The sequence below is a fragment of the Mustela nigripes genome, chromosome 8 (genome assembly GCF_022355385.1).
Source record: "Mustela nigripes isolate SB6536 chromosome 8, MUSNIG.SB6536, whole genome shotgun sequence".
NCBI classification, from domain to species: Eukaryota; Metazoa; Chordata; class Mammalia; order Carnivora; family Mustelidae; genus Mustela; species Mustela nigripes.
The window spans coordinates 36,576,161-36,596,644 of NC_081564.1; the positions used below are offsets into that span (position 1 = coordinate 36,576,161).

The 20,484-nt window shown below is 38.7% G+C and overlaps 1 protein-coding gene across 2 annotated transcripts in view; it reads left to right on the top strand.

Annotated features, from left to right (window-relative positions):
• L3MBTL4 (L3MBTL histone methyl-lysine binding protein 4) overlaps positions 1 to 20,484 on the top strand; it is a 453,622-nt gene that overhangs the window by 201,008 nt on the left and 232,130 nt on the right. For both annotated transcript variants that reach the window (XM_059409232.1, XM_059409233.1), the window contains exons 11-12: positions 14,835 to 14,920; positions 16,992 to 17,102. In XM_059409232.1, coding sequence (XP_059265215.1) covers positions 14,835 to 14,920; positions 16,992 to 17,102 — 197 coding nt within the window. The remainder of the gene's footprint in view (positions 1 to 14,834; positions 14,921 to 16,991; positions 17,103 to 20,484) is intronic.

Below are 20,484 nucleotides of genomic sequence, written 5' to 3' on the forward strand. Positions count from 1 at the left end.
CCTCCGGGGTCTATCTTCCCGTCGCTTTGGATTCACTTCTCCGCCGGTCCTACCTTTCAGAAAGCGGTTGTTTTTCTGTTTCCAGAATTGCTGTTCTTCTTCTCTTCGATCTGCGGATGGATTTTCAGGTGTTTGCAATCTTTAGATAAGCTATCTAGCTGATCTCTGGCTAGCTGAAGTAGTCTCAGTCTGCTACTTCTCCGCCATCTTGACTCCATGTTTCCATTATTTTTTTCCTTGGAACTTCAGCTCTTTGATGGGTTCTAGGAAATTTATAATTTTTCAGAGTATCTGGGTGTTTCTCATTATTGGGGACTAACAGTCTTCTGTAGCTTTCTACATTCTACACAGAAATGGCATTCACCCTTAGTTTCCAATAACATTCTTATTTTATGAATCTTATCTTTCTAAGGATATAAGTTAGAGGTTCATCTATATTTTAAATCTACTGGTTTAAATCTTCTGTTCCTTATATTGTCTCTTTTCTCAATTTTCTTTTTTATAAATCGTTTTTGCTTGTTTTAGTATTTTATTTATTGGGTTTTTCAGATCTCTGGTGAATCTTAGTTGTCCTTTCATTTTTTAGAATAAAGTCCTGAGAAGCAGAGTAAAATCTCTGGGTGCTCTAATGGAGCTTCTGAAATTTAGTGTCCCTGTGGGGTGCTGAGATGTTAGCCAGAATTAGAGGATGCCCCAAAAATGTCATAACTAGGACTTTTGGGTCAGTTCCCACAGGAGAGTCTCCTTCTTCCTCCTGACTGAGGTGTGTATGTGGTGGGTGGTGGGGAACGAGATCGTGGGAGTTGTTGAGACTGGGGAAGAGGGCTGCCTGCAAGTTGAGATCCAGATACTGCAAGTAGCCATTGTTCCATGAATAGACTTCGTCACTGTGTAAGATCCCAAAGTCTATAACTTCTTTGTTTCAATTTGTCCAGAGACTAAATCCTCCAGCCTTTCCTTAATATCAGAGTGATAGTTGCCTGGTTGTATGGGGCAAGGAGGATGATCTAATGTGCCTGACAGTTTCTGTTAGGAGTTTAATAAAGTTAATAGTTAGCTCCACACTGCTGCTTTCAGAAGTATCTGAAGCCTGCAGCTCCTGAAGAGTTCCAGGGTTCTATAACATAAATTAACTTGCTCCATTAACAGATTTGTTTTAGCTATCTCAGTGCCATGAAGTCAATTCTCACTCGTTTCCTTTTCACACTTTAGGGATTTCTGTTGACATTTCTCATCTGCTTTTGTCTTTTTACCTATTCTCAATGTGGCTTTATATCCTTGTACTGGTATTGTATTTTGTATTTATCTATTTGTAAACTGTATTTTATTTTTCCTATTTTTAAAAACATTATGTTTCTCTTTCCACTCAAGTTAGTTACTCCTCTGAAGGAAATCACAATTGGTGCTAAACCTTCTGTATTAATTATCATAAACTAACTAGCATATCAAATGACTCCAAAATTTTAGTACCTTAACATGTTAAGAATTGATTTCTTGTTCCTCTAATAGTATAATTATAGTTAGTTCTGCCCCATGTAATTGTCTGGGGACTGGGGATTCCCCCAGGTCCTTGGAGATCCTTTGGCAAAGGCTGAAAATGGAAAACGAACTGATGTTTGCACATGAGATAAATTTAGGGGCCCAACTCAGAAGTGGCTTATTACATCATTTCCACTCACATGCATGGGCCTGAACTCAGTTACATAGCTACACTTAACATCATGGGAGTCTAGGAAATTTATTTTCCCAAGAGGAAAAGAAAAAGTGGTTGAACTATTAGCAATCCTATGCTCTCTATATTTGTTCAGTCTCATATGATTACATATACATGTACACATACATATATATCTATGTATTTATGAACCCCTATCCTTTTAAAATAACTGCTTGTGGAAAATGGGATTATATTATATACATAGTTTCCATTGTCTTTTTATCTTGTTCAGATGTGTCTAATGGCAAATCTCTTCCAACTCATTTGGTATAGTTCTGATTCTTTTTAAAGGCTGTATAATATTCCATTATGTGTTGCATCAAAATTAATTCAGCATTTTCTCTGTTGATAAGTATTCATTTAAAAATGCCTTTACTGAGGGAGGAGGGGCAAGATGGCAGAGAAGTAGGAGACCCTGTTCAACAGATCCCCTGAAGTGAGCTAAATATCTACCAGAACACTCTGAACACCCATGAAATCAGCCTGAGATGTAAGATTATACACTTCTGGATCTCTACGAGGCTAGGAAATCATCTGTGAAGAGGTTAAGTGGAGTGGGAATGCTCAATATGTTATTGAAGGATAAACAGAGGGGAAAGGGAGAAACCAGAAGCGACTTACAAGAAAGTAATATCCCAGTATGAAAGTGCCCTGTGCTTGGGAAACAGCATTAACTTGGGGTCTGGCTAAAAGCACAAAAAAGAGCAAAAAGTCTTAAGGGGCAACTGGTGGAAATAGGTGGCCATGGGCATGGTCCTAAGCCCATGGTCTCAGGACAGTCACAGCCAAGGACCACCTGTGCCTAAGAGAATCCAGTGGGAGCTCCAATCCTCCTGGGCCCATGGCTTTCCACTGATTGCACCACCACTTGGGCTGGGTGCACCTTCACTCTCCCGTGGTGGTGTGGGCACTGGCTGGTGGTCCCTGAACCGGCAGCCTTCTGTAAACTGCACCTGCTGGGTTGTGGGCATGGACCCCAGATAGCAGTCCCAACAGCCACCAGGATTGGGTTCCCCCAGACCAAAATTGCCTGTGGTTTTAGTGGCACATGTTACAGAGACAAGTGGGGCCTTTGGCAACCCCTGAGATGGTGGCTGGGGGTGTGCACCGCCCATGGGAGGTTGTGGTGCTCAGAGGAGATTGCAGAGGGGAGTATGTGTGTTCTGGACCATCTGGAGGAGAGTCGACTGAGGCTTCTCTCTGAGGTGGAGGACTGGGTGTGGACAGTTTACTTTTTGTACTAGCCCTCTGAAAAGGGGGGTGTAGCTGCCCAAGAACAAAACCCTCCAGAGAACAAAACAACTTGAAAAAATTGGTTTCCACAGAGTCCCCCTGCTAGGGGGCAGGGCGACTCAGCCCAACCAAGAGTGACTGAAAAACAACACGGTAGGCCCCTCCCCCAGAAGACAAGCCAAAAGAACAAGAGGAAAATAACCACAGGTTCCCCATAAAACTGTAAAACCCCAACATCAGGAGAAACCAATATAATAAACCCTGGTATTGCCCCCCCAAACCTATATATTTCATAGATACAACTTTTTTTTTTAATTAGTTCTCACAATTCTTATTCTTTTATTTTTTAACCTACTCACCATTACAAATAGATATTTAATATACCATATTACATAGTAACTTTTTAACTTAATCATTTTTCATACATATAACTGGGTTTTTTTTTCTTTTTCTTTTTTTTTTTTAATATGTATAGACATAAGCTTCAAGGTAATCCTTTTTCCCTATTCAATACTATCTCTGTCTATAAATCAGTTTTAATTTCCCTGTATCTCTGGAAAGTTGAGTCCTTTAACAAAGATAACAAGATACACCCAGGAAGTACTGAAATAACCTTCCTTGCCCATATCAAGGACTTATAATCACCTTCCCATCTTACTCTTATGTCAGTGTTTCCATGTATTTGTTTTTGTTTTTATACTATATAACTCTTACTCTTGGGGTTCATTTTGACTGGTTTTTCTTTTCTTTTTCTTTTTTTTTCTTGTTCTTGTCTTTTACTTTTGCTGATCTTTTTGTTTGTTTTTGGTTTATGTACCTTATAAATCTTTTGGGATTCACTTTGGCTGGATTTTTTCTTTTCTTTTTTTTTTCCCCTCTCTTTTTTTCTTTCATCTTTCTTCTTGGTGGTCACTTCCAGTTGTTCTGAAACTTTCCAAGGGACACCTTGACTGGATCATGGTTGATGTATTCAGCTATACATCCCCTTAACCACTTCTCACCAAAATGACTAGGAGGAATAACCAACAGAGGAAAAAACCATAGACTGTGATCTCTGCCACAGAACTATTGGATACGGACATAAACAATATGTCAGGAATCGAATTCAGGGTAAAAATTGTCCAGGCAATGGCTAGGTTGGAGAAGACCATCAGTGGCAACATAGAATCTCTAAGGGCGGAAGTGAGCGCCAATCAGGCAGAAGTTAAAAAAAAAAAAAGAAGAAGAAGCTATTAAAAGATCCAATCTAATCTAAATACTCTAACAGCTAGGGTAACTGAGGCAGAAGGTTGAATTAGTGATCTAGAAGACAAACTGATGGAAAAGCAGGATCAGGAGGAGGTCTAGAAAAAACAACTTAGAAGCCATGAAAACGGAATTAGGAAAATAAATGACACCATGAAACATTCCAGTGTCAGAATTACTGGGATCCTTGAGGAAGTGGAGAAAGAGAAAATACTAGAAGATACAGTTGAAAAATACTGGATGAAAATATCCCTAATCTGGGGAATGGAACAACTGTTAATGTCTTAGAAGCAGAAAGGACACCCCCACCCCAAGATCAACGAGTCTAGAAAGACATTCGGACACTTAATTGTGAAATTCACAAATCAAATTTTAGACAAGATATCTTAAGAGCAGCTAGGGGGAAGAGATTCCTTACATACAGAGGAAGGGCCTTCAGAATAACATCAGACCTGCCACAGAAACCTGGCAAACCAGAAAGGGCTGGCAAGACATATTCAGGGCAATAAATGAGAAGAGCATGCAGCCAAGAATACTTTATCAAAAAAAAAAAAAAAAAGAATACTTTATCTAGCAAGGGTGCCATTCAGAGTGGATGAAAAGATAAAGAGCTTCCAAGACTGGCAAGGTCTAAAAGATTACGTGACCACCAAACTGGCACTACAAGAAATATTGAGGAGGGGTTGTTCTATAACAGAAGAAAGAACCCAAGAGTGACAGAACAGAAATTTACAGAGACAATCTATAGAAACAAGGACTTCACAGGCAACATGTCAATAAAAACTTATCTTTCAATAATCAGTCTCAAAATGAACAGCCTAAATGCCCCCATAAAAGAGTACAGGGTTGCAGACTTGATAAAAAGACAGGACCCATCCATATGCTGTCTACAAGAGACACATTTGGAACCTAAAGATTAAAGATCAACTTCATAAAATCTATCTATGAAAAACTCACAGCAAATATCATTCTCAGTGGGAAAAAACTGACAGCCTTCCCATTGAGATCAGGAACACGACAAGGATGCCCACTCCCACCACTGTTGTTCGACATAGTACTAGAAGTCCTAGCAACAGCAATCAGACAATAAAAAGAAATACAAGGTATTCAAATTGCTGAAGAAGAAGTCAAACTCTCTCTTCACAGATGACATGATACTTTCTATGGAAAACCTAAAAAACTCCACCCCCAAACTACTAGAAATCATACAGCAATTTAGTAATGTGGCAGGTTACAGAATCAATGCACAGAAATCAGTTGCTTTCTTATATACTAGCAATGAAAATATAGAAAAGGAAATTAGAGAATTGATTCCATTTACTATAGCACCAAGAACCATAAGATACCTTGGAATAAACCTAACCAAAGAGCTAAAGAATCATACTAGAGGAATTACAGAACATTCATGAAAATAATTGAAGAAGACACAAAAAGACAGAAAAACATTCTATGTTCATGGGTTGGAAGAATAAACATTGTTAAAATTTCTGTACTGCCCAGAGCAATCTATACTTTCAGCATCATCCTAATCAAAATTCAACTGGCATTCTTCGAAGTGCTAGAAAAAAAAATCCTAAAATTTGTATGGAACCAGAAAAGACTCCAAATCACTAAGGAAATGTTCAAAAAGAAAAAGCTGAGGGCATCATGTTGCCTGATTTCAAGCTTTACACCAAAGCTATGATTACCAAGACAGCATGGTACTGGCACAAAAACAGATATATACACCAGTGAAACAGAGTAGAGAGTCCAGATATGGACCCTTAACTCTATGGTCAAATAATCTTTGACAAACCAGGAAAAAATTGCCAGTGGAAAAAAGACAGTCTCTTAAATAAATGGTGCTGGGAAAATTGGGCAGCTATGTATAGGAGAATGAAACTCAACCATTCCCTCACACCGTACACAAAGATAAACTCAAAATGGATGAAAGACCTCAACATGAGACAGGAATCTATCAGAACCCTAGAGGAGAACATAGGCAGTAACCTCATTGACATCAGCTACAGCAACTTCTTTCAAGATACGTCTCCAAAGGCAAAGGAAACAAAAGCGAAAATGAACTTTTGAGACTTCATCAAGATCAAAAGCTTCTGTACAGCAAATAAAACAGTCAAAAAACAAAGAGGCAATCTATGAAATAGGAGAAGATACTCACAAATGACAAACAGACAAAGGGCTGATATCAAAGATCTATAAAGAATTCCTCAAACTCAACACTCAAAAAACATATAATCATGTCAAAAAATGGGCAGAAGACATGAACAGACAATTTTCCAATGAAGACATACAAGTGGCTAGCAGACACATGAAAAAAATGTTCGACATTGGCCATCATGGAAATTCAAATCAAAACCACATCGAGATACCACCTTACACCAGTTAGAATGGCCAAAATCAACAGGAGAGGAAACAAGTGTTGGAGAGGCTGTGGAGAAAGGGGAACCCTCTTCCACTGTTGGTGGGAATGCAAGTTAGTACAGCCACTTTGGAAAACAGTATGGAGATTTCTCAATTAAAAGTAGAGCTACTACTCTATGACCTTGCAATTGCACTACTGGGTATTCACCCCAAAGATACAGATGTAGTGAAAAGACGGGCCAAATGTACCCCAATGTTCATAGCAGCAGTGTCCACAATCATCAAGCTGTGGAAGAAGCCAAGATGCCCTTCAGCAGATGAATGGATAAAGAAGATGTGGTCCATATGTACAATGTAATATTACGCAGCCATCAGAAAGGATAAATACCCAACTTTTGCATCAACATGGATGGGACTGGAGGAGATTATGCTGAGTGAAATAAGTCAAGCAGAGAAAGTCAATTATACAGTTTCACTTACTTGTGGAACATAAACAATAACATGGAGGACAATAGAAGGAAAAGAAAAGTGAATTGGGGGAAATTGAAGGGGGAGATGAAGCATGAGAAACTGTGGTCTCTGAGAAACAAACAGAAGGTTTTGGAAGTGAGAAGAGTAGAAACATAGGTGAGACTGGTGGTGGTATTAAGGAGGGCCCATATTGCTTGGAGCACTAGGTTTGGTGCATAAACAATGAGTCTCGGAACACTGAAAAAAATAAAATTAAGATGTTAAAAATAAAAAATAAAAAAATAAGCCTTTACTGATATTTTGGTAGCATTTAGAAGGGGAATGGAGCTAAATGTATATGCTCATTTCTACATTTTTTTGGAAGTTTAGCATTCAGATTGGTTGTGAATGTATGCTAAATGCAAGATTATTTCCAGAAATAAAACTATAATAATTTATATTTTGAGAAGTAATGAAATGTAGTGTATAGGAGTAATGGCAGTTGGCTTCCATAGATTCTCTAGAATCATCAATTTGCTGGCTATATTATTAGCAAATATCTTAGATGTTTGAAGAGCACATAGAAATACTTTAGCAAATTATTTTTTGATACCAAATAACTATTTTAATTTCATAATTTCTTTGCAAAGCTAAAATTACATTAAAAATTTATAATATAAATAAATCTTGCATTTATTTGCAACATTAACTGTTAACATTTTTTAGGCACATAAAATTACTATATTTTAAAGGGCATTTTGCGCTTTCCTATGGATAGATTCTATTATCGTAAGGAATGTAAGGGTTCAGAGAAAAATGTGTATTATTGATTATCAGAACAGATGTTAAGTACCTACTAAGCATGAGACCCAGCTATGAACTAAGAATATAACAAAGAACGATATAGACATAACATGTAAAGATTTTTAGTTATGGAACATTACTCAGTGGAATCTGAGTAACATCACGTGTTACTCATCATGATGTTACTCATCATGTTAGTTGGTGAACTTGAGGGAGAAACAGAAAATAACCAATAGGCTTTCTATAATGTGAGGTACTGAGAGAGACAAACAGAGACAGAAAGGGAGGGAGAGACAGGGGAATATAGAGGAACAGAAGCAATTACCCCATCTTGAATGCCTGTCAATTACCAAGTACTGGGTTGGATTCGGTGCTGTGGGAGCTATGATCCTTTTGGAGCCAAGTTCTTCTGGGAGCTTATCTAGTATAGTCTGGATTTTTTTTTTTTTTGAAAGTGATTTCACTAGACAGAGAAAGAACTGTATTACCTTGTCTATTCCTAATGGACTTCATCTCAGCTTTGAGCAAAACAATCAATTACAAATAAGCTCCTATTGAAAAATACTTGAAGTATGGATTGTTTATCCAATAGATGGAAGTTCTCTGTGCTTTAGGATCTGACGATCAAGGAACACATCTGACATCCTGTTATAAATGTTAGGGAGTTTAACTTGTACTCTTTATTCAGAAAGGATGTTTTAATTTTGATTGAGATGAGCTGAACATGAGTCCAAGACTTCTAACGTCTAAAGTACCATCACTGTGAGGTCAGTTTCAACCTATTTTTTGAAAGCAAAATTGAGTTCACCTGAATTAGGTTTAGCAGTGATTGAGACAACTTGCTGTCCTCATGTCTTGTATTTCTTTTGTACTAAATAGTGCTCCACTGTGTAGCACGGGCTGCTGGTGGTTCCATGATGTTAAGATCATTCTCGCAAAGAGCTGCTCCATGTGTGCAGAACCTTTTGAGTGGAGTCAGGGAGAACTGTGGACAGTCTACTACTGGGAGGCCTGGGCATTCGGAGGAGCTACTTTCCTGCCTTGTCAGAGCTACTGGAAACAGAGAAATAAATAGGCAGTGTCTGAGGGGCCCACATAGAAAATCCACTCTCTCAAAATGACGCCCAAAGCCTCGGAGGGCTTCAGGAGGACTGGTTCCATGGTTCTCTTTCCTCTGCCGGTGCTTCCCCGTGGTCTTTGTGCCCAGCAGCCTACAGAACACTCAGCAAACCTCAGAACAACTCTTTAGAAGTCTGGGTTTCTGTAGCTCACTGGTCAGCAGAGCAAGGTGCTCACTTTGGCTTCGTTTTCTGTTGTCATGCCTCAGACAAGTCACTTGAAATGCCAGATCTCACTTCCTCATCAGTACAATGAAGAGTTAAATGAAGTGCCCTCTTAAAGCCACCAATACCCTGTCTGTGCTGACTGACCCTTCTCAGTAAGACTCTTGACACATCCTTTCTTACTGTTGATTATTAAACAGGACTATTGTCCATTACCTAAAAACTGCTTGTCCCAGGATGCCCAGAATTTTTGGTTCCTAGACTGACCACTGATATAATTATCATTGTCATGCTTCTCTGGGTTCCATGGGGCAGGTTACACAGACCAGAATGCCAGGCATTTAAGGGTTTTTACTGTTTATTCATGACCATAATTCTTTAGACTGTTCCAGTGGCAAAATTATGTTTCTTTTGAGGCTGTTGTTCTGGACGTAAAATAATGGAGAATGTTGTTATAAGAGTCTGTAACTAATCTGATGCATAAGTGGTTCTTTCTAATACAAGGGGAATGTACAGATGCCACAAATCAGATGCCCTTCCTTTGGTACTGTCCAGTCTCTAGAGCTATTTGGAATCTTGGCCGGTACCAGTGCTGGAGCATCGCGCCTCTGAACATCGGAACAAAACCAGAGGGCAAACAACTATATATCAGCGTTCCATTCATTATTTTGAGGCTAGACCAATATAATTTTGGCTCATGTATCTGTTGTTCATGGCCACTACAATATCAAATGCAAACTTACTAAGAAATACATTTTAGTCATTCAGCAAATATTTGCCAAGTATTTATTGAGTGATAATTACATACTAGACACTGTTCTAGACTCAGAGAAAGTAGCAGTGAGGTGAATAAATCCCTGTTGTAAAGCAGTTATATCCCTATAAAGTGAGAGAACAAATACATAAAATACTTATATAATAAGTTAATTGGTTGTAAGTGCTATGGAGAAAAAATCAGGTTAATAAGGTTAGGAAAGCACATGTATTTGGAGGGTATATATACAGGGAGTTCAAGGAAGGACTTACTGAGGATGTGATATTTGAGCAACAACTTAAAGGAGGTGAGGTTGGCAGTCCAGGGTCCATGGGGAGAACTTCCCTGTGAAAGAGAAGCAGGTACAGGTCCTCGAGGAGGGAGGAAGTTGGCTGTGTCCCTGCTGAAGCAGGAGCAGAGTGAAAGGGAGGTGAGGGTGGAGTGGTAAGGACATGCTTTTCCCTGAGTGATTTAAATAGCCCTTGGAATGACATGATTTAGGTATGTTTTCACTTACCTAAGTGAAAGTTAAGTTTCTCCATTCTTGTGCCCATCCCTGTGTGTTGTATCTTCTTCACGGACTTTTTCTTGACCCCCGGTTTTTGTAACTCCAAGCACTGAGATTGACCGCCATCTCTCAGCTTTTTCACATGGGGCTTTCTCATTGCCATCTTGGGAAGGCACTTTCAGACTACCCCTAATAGTCGTGCTGCTTCTTCTAAAACAGCTCCTAGCTCTTTAGAGAGGCTTCTCCTCCCTGGGGCTCGAGCTCTTCTACTCCACCACACCTCCTCCTCCCTCTGGCTGTCAGCTAGTTGCCTCATAGCTATCTGCTAACGTTAATTGAAGATATTTGTCACCTGGGTCTTCCCCTTCTCCAGAGAACTGCCAGTACCTGGGGGAAATCCAGGGGCTGCCTGGCAGGTGCCTTGCTTTGTAGTTCTTTGATTGCAGTATCTGATACATTTCCCTTGTTTGGTTCAACCATCTGTGCCCACAGCCACAGTGTGGACCTCATCTTTCCTCAGCTTTTGCCTGTTTCAGAAGTGTTAATGTCTCAATAGTGTGGAAAGAGGTGGGATGTGAACAAATTCATTTGTATCAACAGCCTGCATCCAATCCAGTGATGTTCCCACTCTCACCCATACCATACTACACCTTGGCCTTCAGGGGGAGCTCACGATCCCAGTCCTGAGTCCTCACCCTCTTTTGACCATGGAGCTCTGGATTACTGTACTAGGGGAAGCAGTGGTTGAGTGTGTGGATAATGGAGTCAGACACAAATGTTCTGATCCTCACTTATAAACTGAGGGTGACCAGGGATGCCTCACAGCATATGTGAGGAATAAATGACTTAGTGTAAATGGAATACTCAGTTGAGAAGTTACTAATATGGGGAAGCCAGTTAGGTGTTGCTTCTTGGAGACAAGTGAAGAGGTTAACGGTATTGTTCCGTGGGGTGGTCTTACATATTTCTTGAAACATAAAGGAATTCAAACTTGAAAAGCTTCTGTCTCATTGCCACACAGCTGTGTGAAAGTATCTGGCTCTTGCCTCTTCCTCTGTTGCCCCACTACTGCCTCCCTACCCTGAGGTGGAGCAGGACTCAGAGTGGGGTCCTGGAGGAAGGCAGGAGGAGCAGGTAGCTTTTGTAGGCCTCCCTAGGCAATGAGACATTCTTCTCTTCTTAGGCTCATTGAACAGGGAAGATGTAAATAATACATGTTTTCCTTTCTTTATACAAATCTAACTCATTTCTGGAGAGTGCCATAGAAGCAGTTATTGCTTCAGAAACATTTAAAAAAGTGACATCTTTTTTTTTTTTTTAAATTTTTACTTACTGATCACAAAAAGGGTGAAAAGATGGTTTCTTTCATAGCAGCCTGCTAGATTTCTTTCTTTTCTTTCCTTTTTAAGCTTTTATTTATTTATTTATTTATCAGAGAAAGAGAGAGAGAGCAGAAGCAGGGAGAGCAGCAGGCAGAGGCAGAGAAAGAAGCAACTTACCCGCTGAGCAAGGAGCCTGATGCGGGACTTGATCCCAGGACCCTGGTATCTTGACCTTAACCAACTGAGCTACCCAGGTGTCCCCTGCTAGATTTCCTTAAGGGGCTTGGGCAACTCTAACTGCTTCCTCTCTTAGTCACTTCACTTGTTCCTCAGTCCACCGCACACTGCTTTCTTTAGTCACCATTCCACAGAATCTGCTGCCCAGGCCCTTGGTGGGGAACCTGGAGCAGAGAGGAGGGGACGTGGTGCTGAAGGGGCAAGGTATGGACACATTCAGAACCCATGCAGAAATGTGGAGAGTTGAAATACAAGGAATGAGTTTGGACAGTCATTAAAAATATAAAAATATGAGCTACAAAAGTAAATGAAGCATAGAAATAGTGAAACAGAAGGTATGTCACAAGGACATATAGACAAGGGCAAAAAGCAAAGGGAATCCTAAGAGAGCTTTTTAAAAAAAAAATTCCAGTTTAAAACATGTTTATAGTTCTGAAAGTAAATGTAAATGTTTTCCAAAATCCATTCAGAAGTTTAAAATAGATGCACCTGAAACAAAATAATTTTTAAAAGATGGGGAAAATGTTATCAAGAAAACATAAACAGAAAGTAACAGAATGGCATACAGTTTAATTTTTAATAAAAAAGAATTTGATGCAAAATGCAATCAAAGTGTCTAAAGGGGACATTTTTTTTGGTGTTTAATAAAAAGCACAGTTACTAGTGAACATTACATATCCTTTTCTGTGTTAAGTAATGTAACATCAAAATATGGAGCAAAACACCCCATGATCTAGCAGTTTTACTCCTGGATGCGTTCCAGCTGCAGTGTGTATCACCCAGAGAATGTACTAGAATGTTTGTAGCAGCACTTTCCATAATAGTTCCCACATCAAAACTACCCAAATGACCATCACCAACAAAATGGAAAAATAAATTGTGAAACCATCACCCAATGGACTACTATACGTCAGTGAAAGTAAACATTCTGCATACAGCAGTCCCCATGAACACAGAGTGCCGAGCAAAAGCTGTCCACCGCAAATGAGCACATGCCATAGGATTCCATTTATACAAAGGAAAAAATGGAACTAGCTGAGCTAATCTTAGAGATGAGAGTTTCCCTTTGTGGAGAGGGGGTAGTGACTGGGAGGGCGCACAGTGAGGAGGTGGTGTCCTGGCTTCTGGTTACAGGGATATGTTAATTTTGTGAATAGTTTTCAAGCTGTTTACTTGATTTGTATATTTTTCTTTAAGTATATTTTATTTTAGTAAAAAGTTTAAATATGAAGAAAAAATTATCAGAAAGTAGAACACTGTGCAGAAAAACTGTTTTAATGATTTTAGCATATTGCTTCAGGCTTTTTATTTAAATAAAAAATAAACAGATTTTTTAACAATATAGCCATTTATATTGAATTAATGCATATTGATATTATACATTAAAACATATATGTCTATATCTGTATATACTTAAGAAAAGTTTTGACTGTTGATACTATATTAGGCCAAAAAGAAATCCTGAAGTCTTCAAACAGGAATTAGGCAGACCATGTGACATTCTGAAACTGAAATGTGATGAACTAGATACTATTATTAATATTTCAAACAACTATAAAAATTGGGGTCCCTGGGTGGCTCTCTGGGTTAAGCCTCTGCCTTCAGCTCAGGTCCTAGGATGGAGCCCCACACCGGGCTCTCTGCTCAGCGGGGAGACTACTTCCCCCTCTCTCTCTGCCTGCCTCTCTGCCTACTTGTGTTCTTTCTCTCTCTCTGTCAAATAAAGAAATAAAATCTTTAAAAAATTAATTAAAAATTAAAAAATAAATAAACATCTACAAAAATTAACCTTTGAGATATCTCTTAAATAAATATTTGGCCAGTGACTAAATGAAGGTGACAATTACAGATCGTAGCAATAATTATTTTTGAGAAATAAAAGTGAGAAAAATAAATATGTTAGAAAAGTTTGTCCAGGTGTCTGAAACTGTATTCAAGGGCAACAATGATTAAGTTCATAGTCTTGAATGCTTCTATTATTTAAAAAATGAAAATAAATTAATTTTCTTTATAATTCAATTTCACAAGTAAAAACAATTCTAAGAGAAATATGAGGAAAGTAATAAGAATAAAGGCAGCATATAAAATAATTAGAAAAGGGAAATGAGTACAATAGAGCTGATGAATAAATCTAACTACTTATTCCTTTAAAGGAAAAAGAAAACAGCACAGTAATAGGTAACAAAATGTAATTAGGAATAAAATAACACAAATGTGAAGGGAAACAAGAAATCCGATTAGAAATTTTTTGAAACAGAGTGCTTTATGCCAGGTTATACCAATATATATATATTTAATTGCAATTAAAAATGGTAAACCTGGGAAATTACAATTACAGAGATGTAATTAAGAGAATAAAACCCTAATAGAGGCAGAAGTATTGGAGGAACTGGAGGTATGGGAGGAATTAGAAATGTGACCAGGGGCACCTGGGTGGCTCAGTGGGTTAAAGCCTCTGCTTTCGGCTTGGGTCATGCTCCCAGGGTCCTGGGATCGAGCCCCACTTCGGGCTCTCTGCTGGGCAGGGAGGCTGCTTCCTCCTCTCTGCCTGCCTCTCTGCCTACTTGTGATCTCTCTCTGTCAAATAAATAAATAAGATCCTTTTAAAAAAAGAAAGAAAGAAAGAAAGATGACCAGTTCATGGTCTGAAGTCAGACAGTGATTCTGAGTTTTTTTTTTTTCAAACTTCCAAGAAGGACTTCTGGGTGTAACCTTGCTCTGCCAAGTATGCACAGCATCATTTTACCTTGGCTTTGTTGGGTGAATGAATGAACCAAGGAATGAGAGCTCCCTTTAACCTCCCTCTCAGAGGTGCAAATAGACAAGTTAGGTAATGTATGTGAGGTTCTTAGCACAGGGGCTATGTACATGGAAATCAAAATGTCAATGTGTAATCTTTTGATATGTGTATATATTTTTTCAGGTTATCCTGATCCAGAAAATTTTTCCTGGACAGAGTATCTGGAAGCTACTCAAACAAATGCTGTTCCTGCCAAAGTTTTTAAAATGGTAAGTTTGTATCTGAGTATACTCTCACCTTTAAGCAATATGCATGTTGACTTCATTTGACAGTTTTTAAATTATTCTAGATTTTTTCTTTTTAAAGTTGAGTGTAATATTCATAACCAATTTGCCTTGTTTTCAGTTAAAACTGCAAAGGAAGTGATTCACTTACAATGGTTCCTCTACACAAAAGTTAACAATGGTTTTCTTTCTCGAAAATCCTGGTAGCCCACTCTAGTGCAGTGAAAGTCACCTCATTAACCTCAGAAGTTGGTGGGGTCCTTCATTTCTGCCTGTATCCGTCCATGAAGTGGGAACTCTGTGCTCTCATAGTCTCGGGGACTATCTGAATGTTCAGGACACCATGATAAAATCAGTGAATTGTATGGAGCCTGTGTGTGTTCTAGTTTTATACATTTTGAGGGAAACATTGCTTTTAGCATTTGTTAGAACACCAGTTTTTAAGCTCAAATTTGTCCTTATACATTTATTCCAGGGTTGAACCAAGCATAAATTATTTGGTAAAAGACAGTGCATTGATAGTATAGTTAGAGATCTATATGTCTAAAGTGGTTTTCAAGTTGTTCCCTTTCAGCTGTGTGCTCCGGGCTTCCTGACTCATCTTTAATCAGTATTTTATATAGTGAGCTTCCACATACGATTTCATTTATGAAAAGTTTTCTAGGGATCACAAGGGGTTTGAAACAAAATGTTATTTCATTTAAAAAATGATTATACAGTAGGCTGGATTTGAAAAAGAAATGTAACCAAATTAAGATGGCTAGAAGTCCTAGAGCGCTTGGAAGGACATTGAGAATTGCAGAAACTCAATAAGCAGAATACCAGCTGCTTATATTATCTTTTTCTCTTTTGCTTTCTGTCAAAACTCATTTTACTTTTCCAAGAAGAAAATTACAAGAAAACAAAATTATGATTTAGTTACAAAGGCAACTTCCAGGCTCTGACAAAGGTTATTATGGCTTCATCTCAAGCTATATATCTTTGGTATCTGCACTATGAAACTGTTACCTTTCTTACTGGGACAGTGACCTTGGGGAGATCGGAAAGATTTTCAAGCATCAAAGGCCTAATTATAGTCCGTGTACTCCATTTAGTAGGTGTAATAATGCATTTTGGAAGAAAATATGCTTCCACAAAAGCTGGAGAGAAACAGATGAGGTACTGGGGAAATATTTAACTATTACTCATGAATCATGAAGGTTTTATTTTTCTAGTGTCATTTCTAGATTTGAGGAATTCAATGCAGTTTCATTTGTAGTGAAGTCAGGTGAATACTTTCGTATGTGATAGCTTTCGAAATGAAATTTTTGCCAGCCTATGAACACTATCTGAGTTGTCTTTCAACTTTGATTTTGGTATTTAAATTTCCTTGGGGTCAGTGACTTCGTAATCTCAGTGTATTTTTTCCCATTGAGTTTTTTTTTTAGTGTTTTCTGAGTGTCCATCATTATAGACTCCTGGTTCCTAGCATTTTAAGAGTTGGAAGAAAGCTTGAATTTATTAATACAGTTTTTAACATACTTAGGTTACAGGTAAGTAACAAAAGCACAGGTTATGGTTTTAAATACATTGGGGTATGGTTTTAAAACAGTTTAACTGTGATAGTCATGCAGGTTTTATCTATTTTAAAATTTAGATTTATAAAGGATTATGTTTATCCTTTCTAATTGTTTACTAAATAATTTTGTCTTTGGGCCACACACTCCAAAACTGGGCAGTGACAATAGTCAACAGTTTCTTAATTTATTAAGTTAATTTCAGAAAAAAAAACTTAACAATTAGTTAATCAATTAGAAGCTTTTCCAAATCTTGTGATCATTTAATGAATTTATGATTTAATCTCTTTTTAGCTATCTTGAAAATTACCAAAAAATTCTTTCTCCTCTCACAAGTATGAATAAGATTGGATAAAATAACATGCATTAGCCCTAGGTGCCTTTCAACCTAAATTGCAATTGTATTAGGGTCTGAATGCAAAGTCAAAACAGTTGCACTTTAGAAAACATGCGTGTCTGAGCAGTTGAGTTTTGCTGACTTTACTCTTCTGACATTCCAGCGGACACCCCACGGTTTTCTGCCAAGCATGAGACTTGAAGCGGTGGACAGAAGGAACCCCAGGCTCATTCGCGTGGCTACAGTCATCGATGTGGATGACCAACGGGTAAAGGTATGTACTTCTGAGCAGTGCACTGCTCTCCTGGCCAGTACCCGCCCCTCCCTCAAGGCTGAGAGAGGGAAGGGAGAGAAAGAGGGAAAGAATCCCAAGCAGTCTCTATGCTGAGCATGGAGCCCCATGTGATGCTCGCTCCTATGACTCCAAGGTCATGACCTGAGCTGAGACCAAGAGTTGGAAGCTGAACCTACTGAGCCACCCAGGCACCCCAAAATTCAGGAATATTTTGTCATCGAAAATGAGCCTCAGGTTTTTTTTCTCTGAATTCTCGTTTAACTTTAATTATAAAATCATGGGATTTGTAGGAAAAATTCGATCTTAATAATATATCAAAACTTAGAATTTCAACTGACAGATTATTTTCTTCTGATTCATAAGATAGATATTGTGTTATTTGTTAGATATATTTGCCACCTTATTTATGTGAGCATATTGGGTTAACACATGACCTTAAAATATTTGAAAAAACGTAAGTTCCTAAAATGAATTTAGTGTATTTTTTATTTACCATCTAAACATTGATCCTTCCAAATCTCTGAGAATTTAGCTGGTCCTTCCAAAGGAATATTTCATGTATCTTCTTATTCTTTCTCTTTCATGGTAATTGCCTTGTCCTTTGCTATAGCCTATAGGGAAAGAGTTGGAAAGTACAAGTTCCCTCTGACAGGATTAGTACCTTAAGTGTTACCTCTGTGGTTGAGAGCACAGTGGAGATCCCATTAGGATTTTAGGTCTACATTAAGATGTGTTTATGCAGCTGTCGCTCTCAGTCCTGGGAAATATGCTTTATAAAATGTGAAATGAATTACTTCCACATACCATTCAGTCTGTCAGAATGTTATCAGTCCTGAAATAGATAAAAATGTCTTATGGGTTGTGGCTCACTTTTGGTCTCACAGACAGCCTCTGCCCTCTTGCAGCCCATTCCTGGGATGGACCCTTCTGCCAGGGACCCTCCATTCTGTACCCTCCCCTAGTCAGTCCTCCAGTTGGGTCCATGCTTGTCTTGTCCCATGAGGTATAGGGGAAGGATTGCGGGCTGGCAATTTTCCAAATAGAAAAAATCATAGAGAAGATTCAGAAGTTTGGCTTCAAATTCCACTCATCATTGTTCCAGAGGAGAGAGAGGCATTGAAAAATGAGCATATGGTATTCTCCTCTGAATTCTTGTTTAAAGAAGTTGAGGGCTGTGGATGGGGCTAGCTCTGCCATTGGGAACGCAGTAGATACTTCCCTGATCTCCTCGTTGTCAAGCACATTCCTCTGTTCATTTACTAATGTGCTAACCATATTCTTCTATATTTTTTTATTTTTAAAAAAATTTATTATAATTTTCTCTTTTAAAGTCTATTTCCTTCCAAGACTGTTTTTTATCATTGATACTGGCACATAATAGTTGATTAATATATGTGTGATTGAATGGGAACTGAGTGAGTGAAGAAACAAATGGCATTGCATATACTCTGGCATCTTGTTACTTGAGTGTGTGAAATAATTGTATTAGTCAATAAGTACTCTTCCCTCATTCTTCATCCCTCTCCTAATTACTCTTCCATTGGAAATCCAGTTCTGCATAATGTACTGGAAAGTGTCATAAGATGCACAGATCTGAGTTGGAATTTCAGTTCCGACTTCTTTAACGTTACTAACTTAGTGGTTACTCAGTGTATTTGAACTTTCCTTTATCTGTAAAGCACTGTGGTTAACAATGCCTACCTTGTTGGCTGATTCAGTGAAGAACACCCGAAAATGTACCTGAGTCTACACTTCAGGTTGCTGCTCTTACCTGCCAATGCAAATGTCTGGTGCTGCTCTCCTTGGGTGCCTTTATAGTCTGTGTTAAGGAAGAGGCCTCATCAAAGTAGCTGTCATCAGTAGATGGGGAAGGAACAAGACCATGCACCGTGGTGAGCATGGCTGGAGTTCCCGTGGGAGGGCTGGTGTGTGTCTATGGGATGGTGCTGCAGCGCCTTGTCTGACTTTGGAAAGTAGAGTCAGCCTGTTGCACCAAAGAACAATGCCAGTGGAGATGATAATGACAACAGTAGCAGTTTATATCAGATGACATCTCATAAGGGCTTCCAGTGCATTAGGGTACCCTTATAGCAACCGTGGGACACGAGGTGTGGTTATCAGATTGATTTTGTAGATGAGGAAACTGAAGGCCAGGGAGGTTAACTAATGGGTCCAGGGTTACAAACTAGAATGTGGGGAACCAGTTTATACCCCAGCTTCTGCACAGAGGTTTTCAACTCTAGAGCTTATAATTTTCCTACTCCTTCTTATCTTAGGTTCTGCTTGTTATCATAAATATCCCACTTCCTGATGGGAGAGCGGGTGTGGAAGGTGGGGATCGAGTTCGCTCCTCACCCACCCTACTTTGTCCTTTGTGCTGGGCCCACACTGCCGGTCTTCCCAGGAGATTTGTGTGGTGCTTCTGGCACTCCCTGGCAGAGTGAAGGATATCTGGAAGACTAGGTTTTTTCTTTTCTGCCACTCCCCAGATATGTTGTTGCCCTGTGTGCTTGATTAATTCTATTTTTAAAGTGGCTTTTTTGAGATATAATTCACACACCATAAAATTCACTGGTTTTGAATGTATTCCCAGAGCTGTGCAACCATTACCACTATCTAAGTTTAGAACCTTGTCATCCCCCCCCCCCCCACAAAGAAAGTTCATACCCCTAGCAATAACTCCTCAGTCTACACTTCCTCTCAGTCCCTGGCAATCAGTAGTCGACTTTCTGTCTCTATGGATTTGCCCTATTCTGATCATGTCCTATAAATGAAATCACATAAGATATGATCTTTTGTACCTGGCTTCTTTCACTTAGCATGATGTTTTGAGGGTTCATCCATCTTGTAGCATTAATCCATATTTCATTATTTTTTATTTCTAATAATTTTTTAAGATTTTATTTATTTATTTGACAGACAGAGATCACAAGCAGGCAGAGAGACAGGCAGAGAGAGAGGAAGGGAAGCAGGCTCCCTGCCCAGCAGAGAGCTCTCATTTTTTATTTCTGAATAGTATTCCATTGTGTAGATCTACCACATCTTATTAATCCATTCATCATCGATAGACATTTGAGTCATTTCCATTTTTTGGTTATTTTGAGTAATGCTGCTATGAACATTTGTGTGTGTTTTTGGGTGGACATGTTTTCCTTTCTCTGGGGTATATATCTCTAGGAGTAGAATGGCTGAGAGTCATACGGTAACTCTTTGACATAAAATGTTTCCCATAGTGACTGCCCCATTTTATATTCTCATGAGCAGTATATGAAGGTTTTAGTTTCTCTACATCCTTAGCAACATTTACTATTATGCGTTTTTGTTTACTTTTTCATGTTTTAGCTAGCCTAGTGGTCCTATG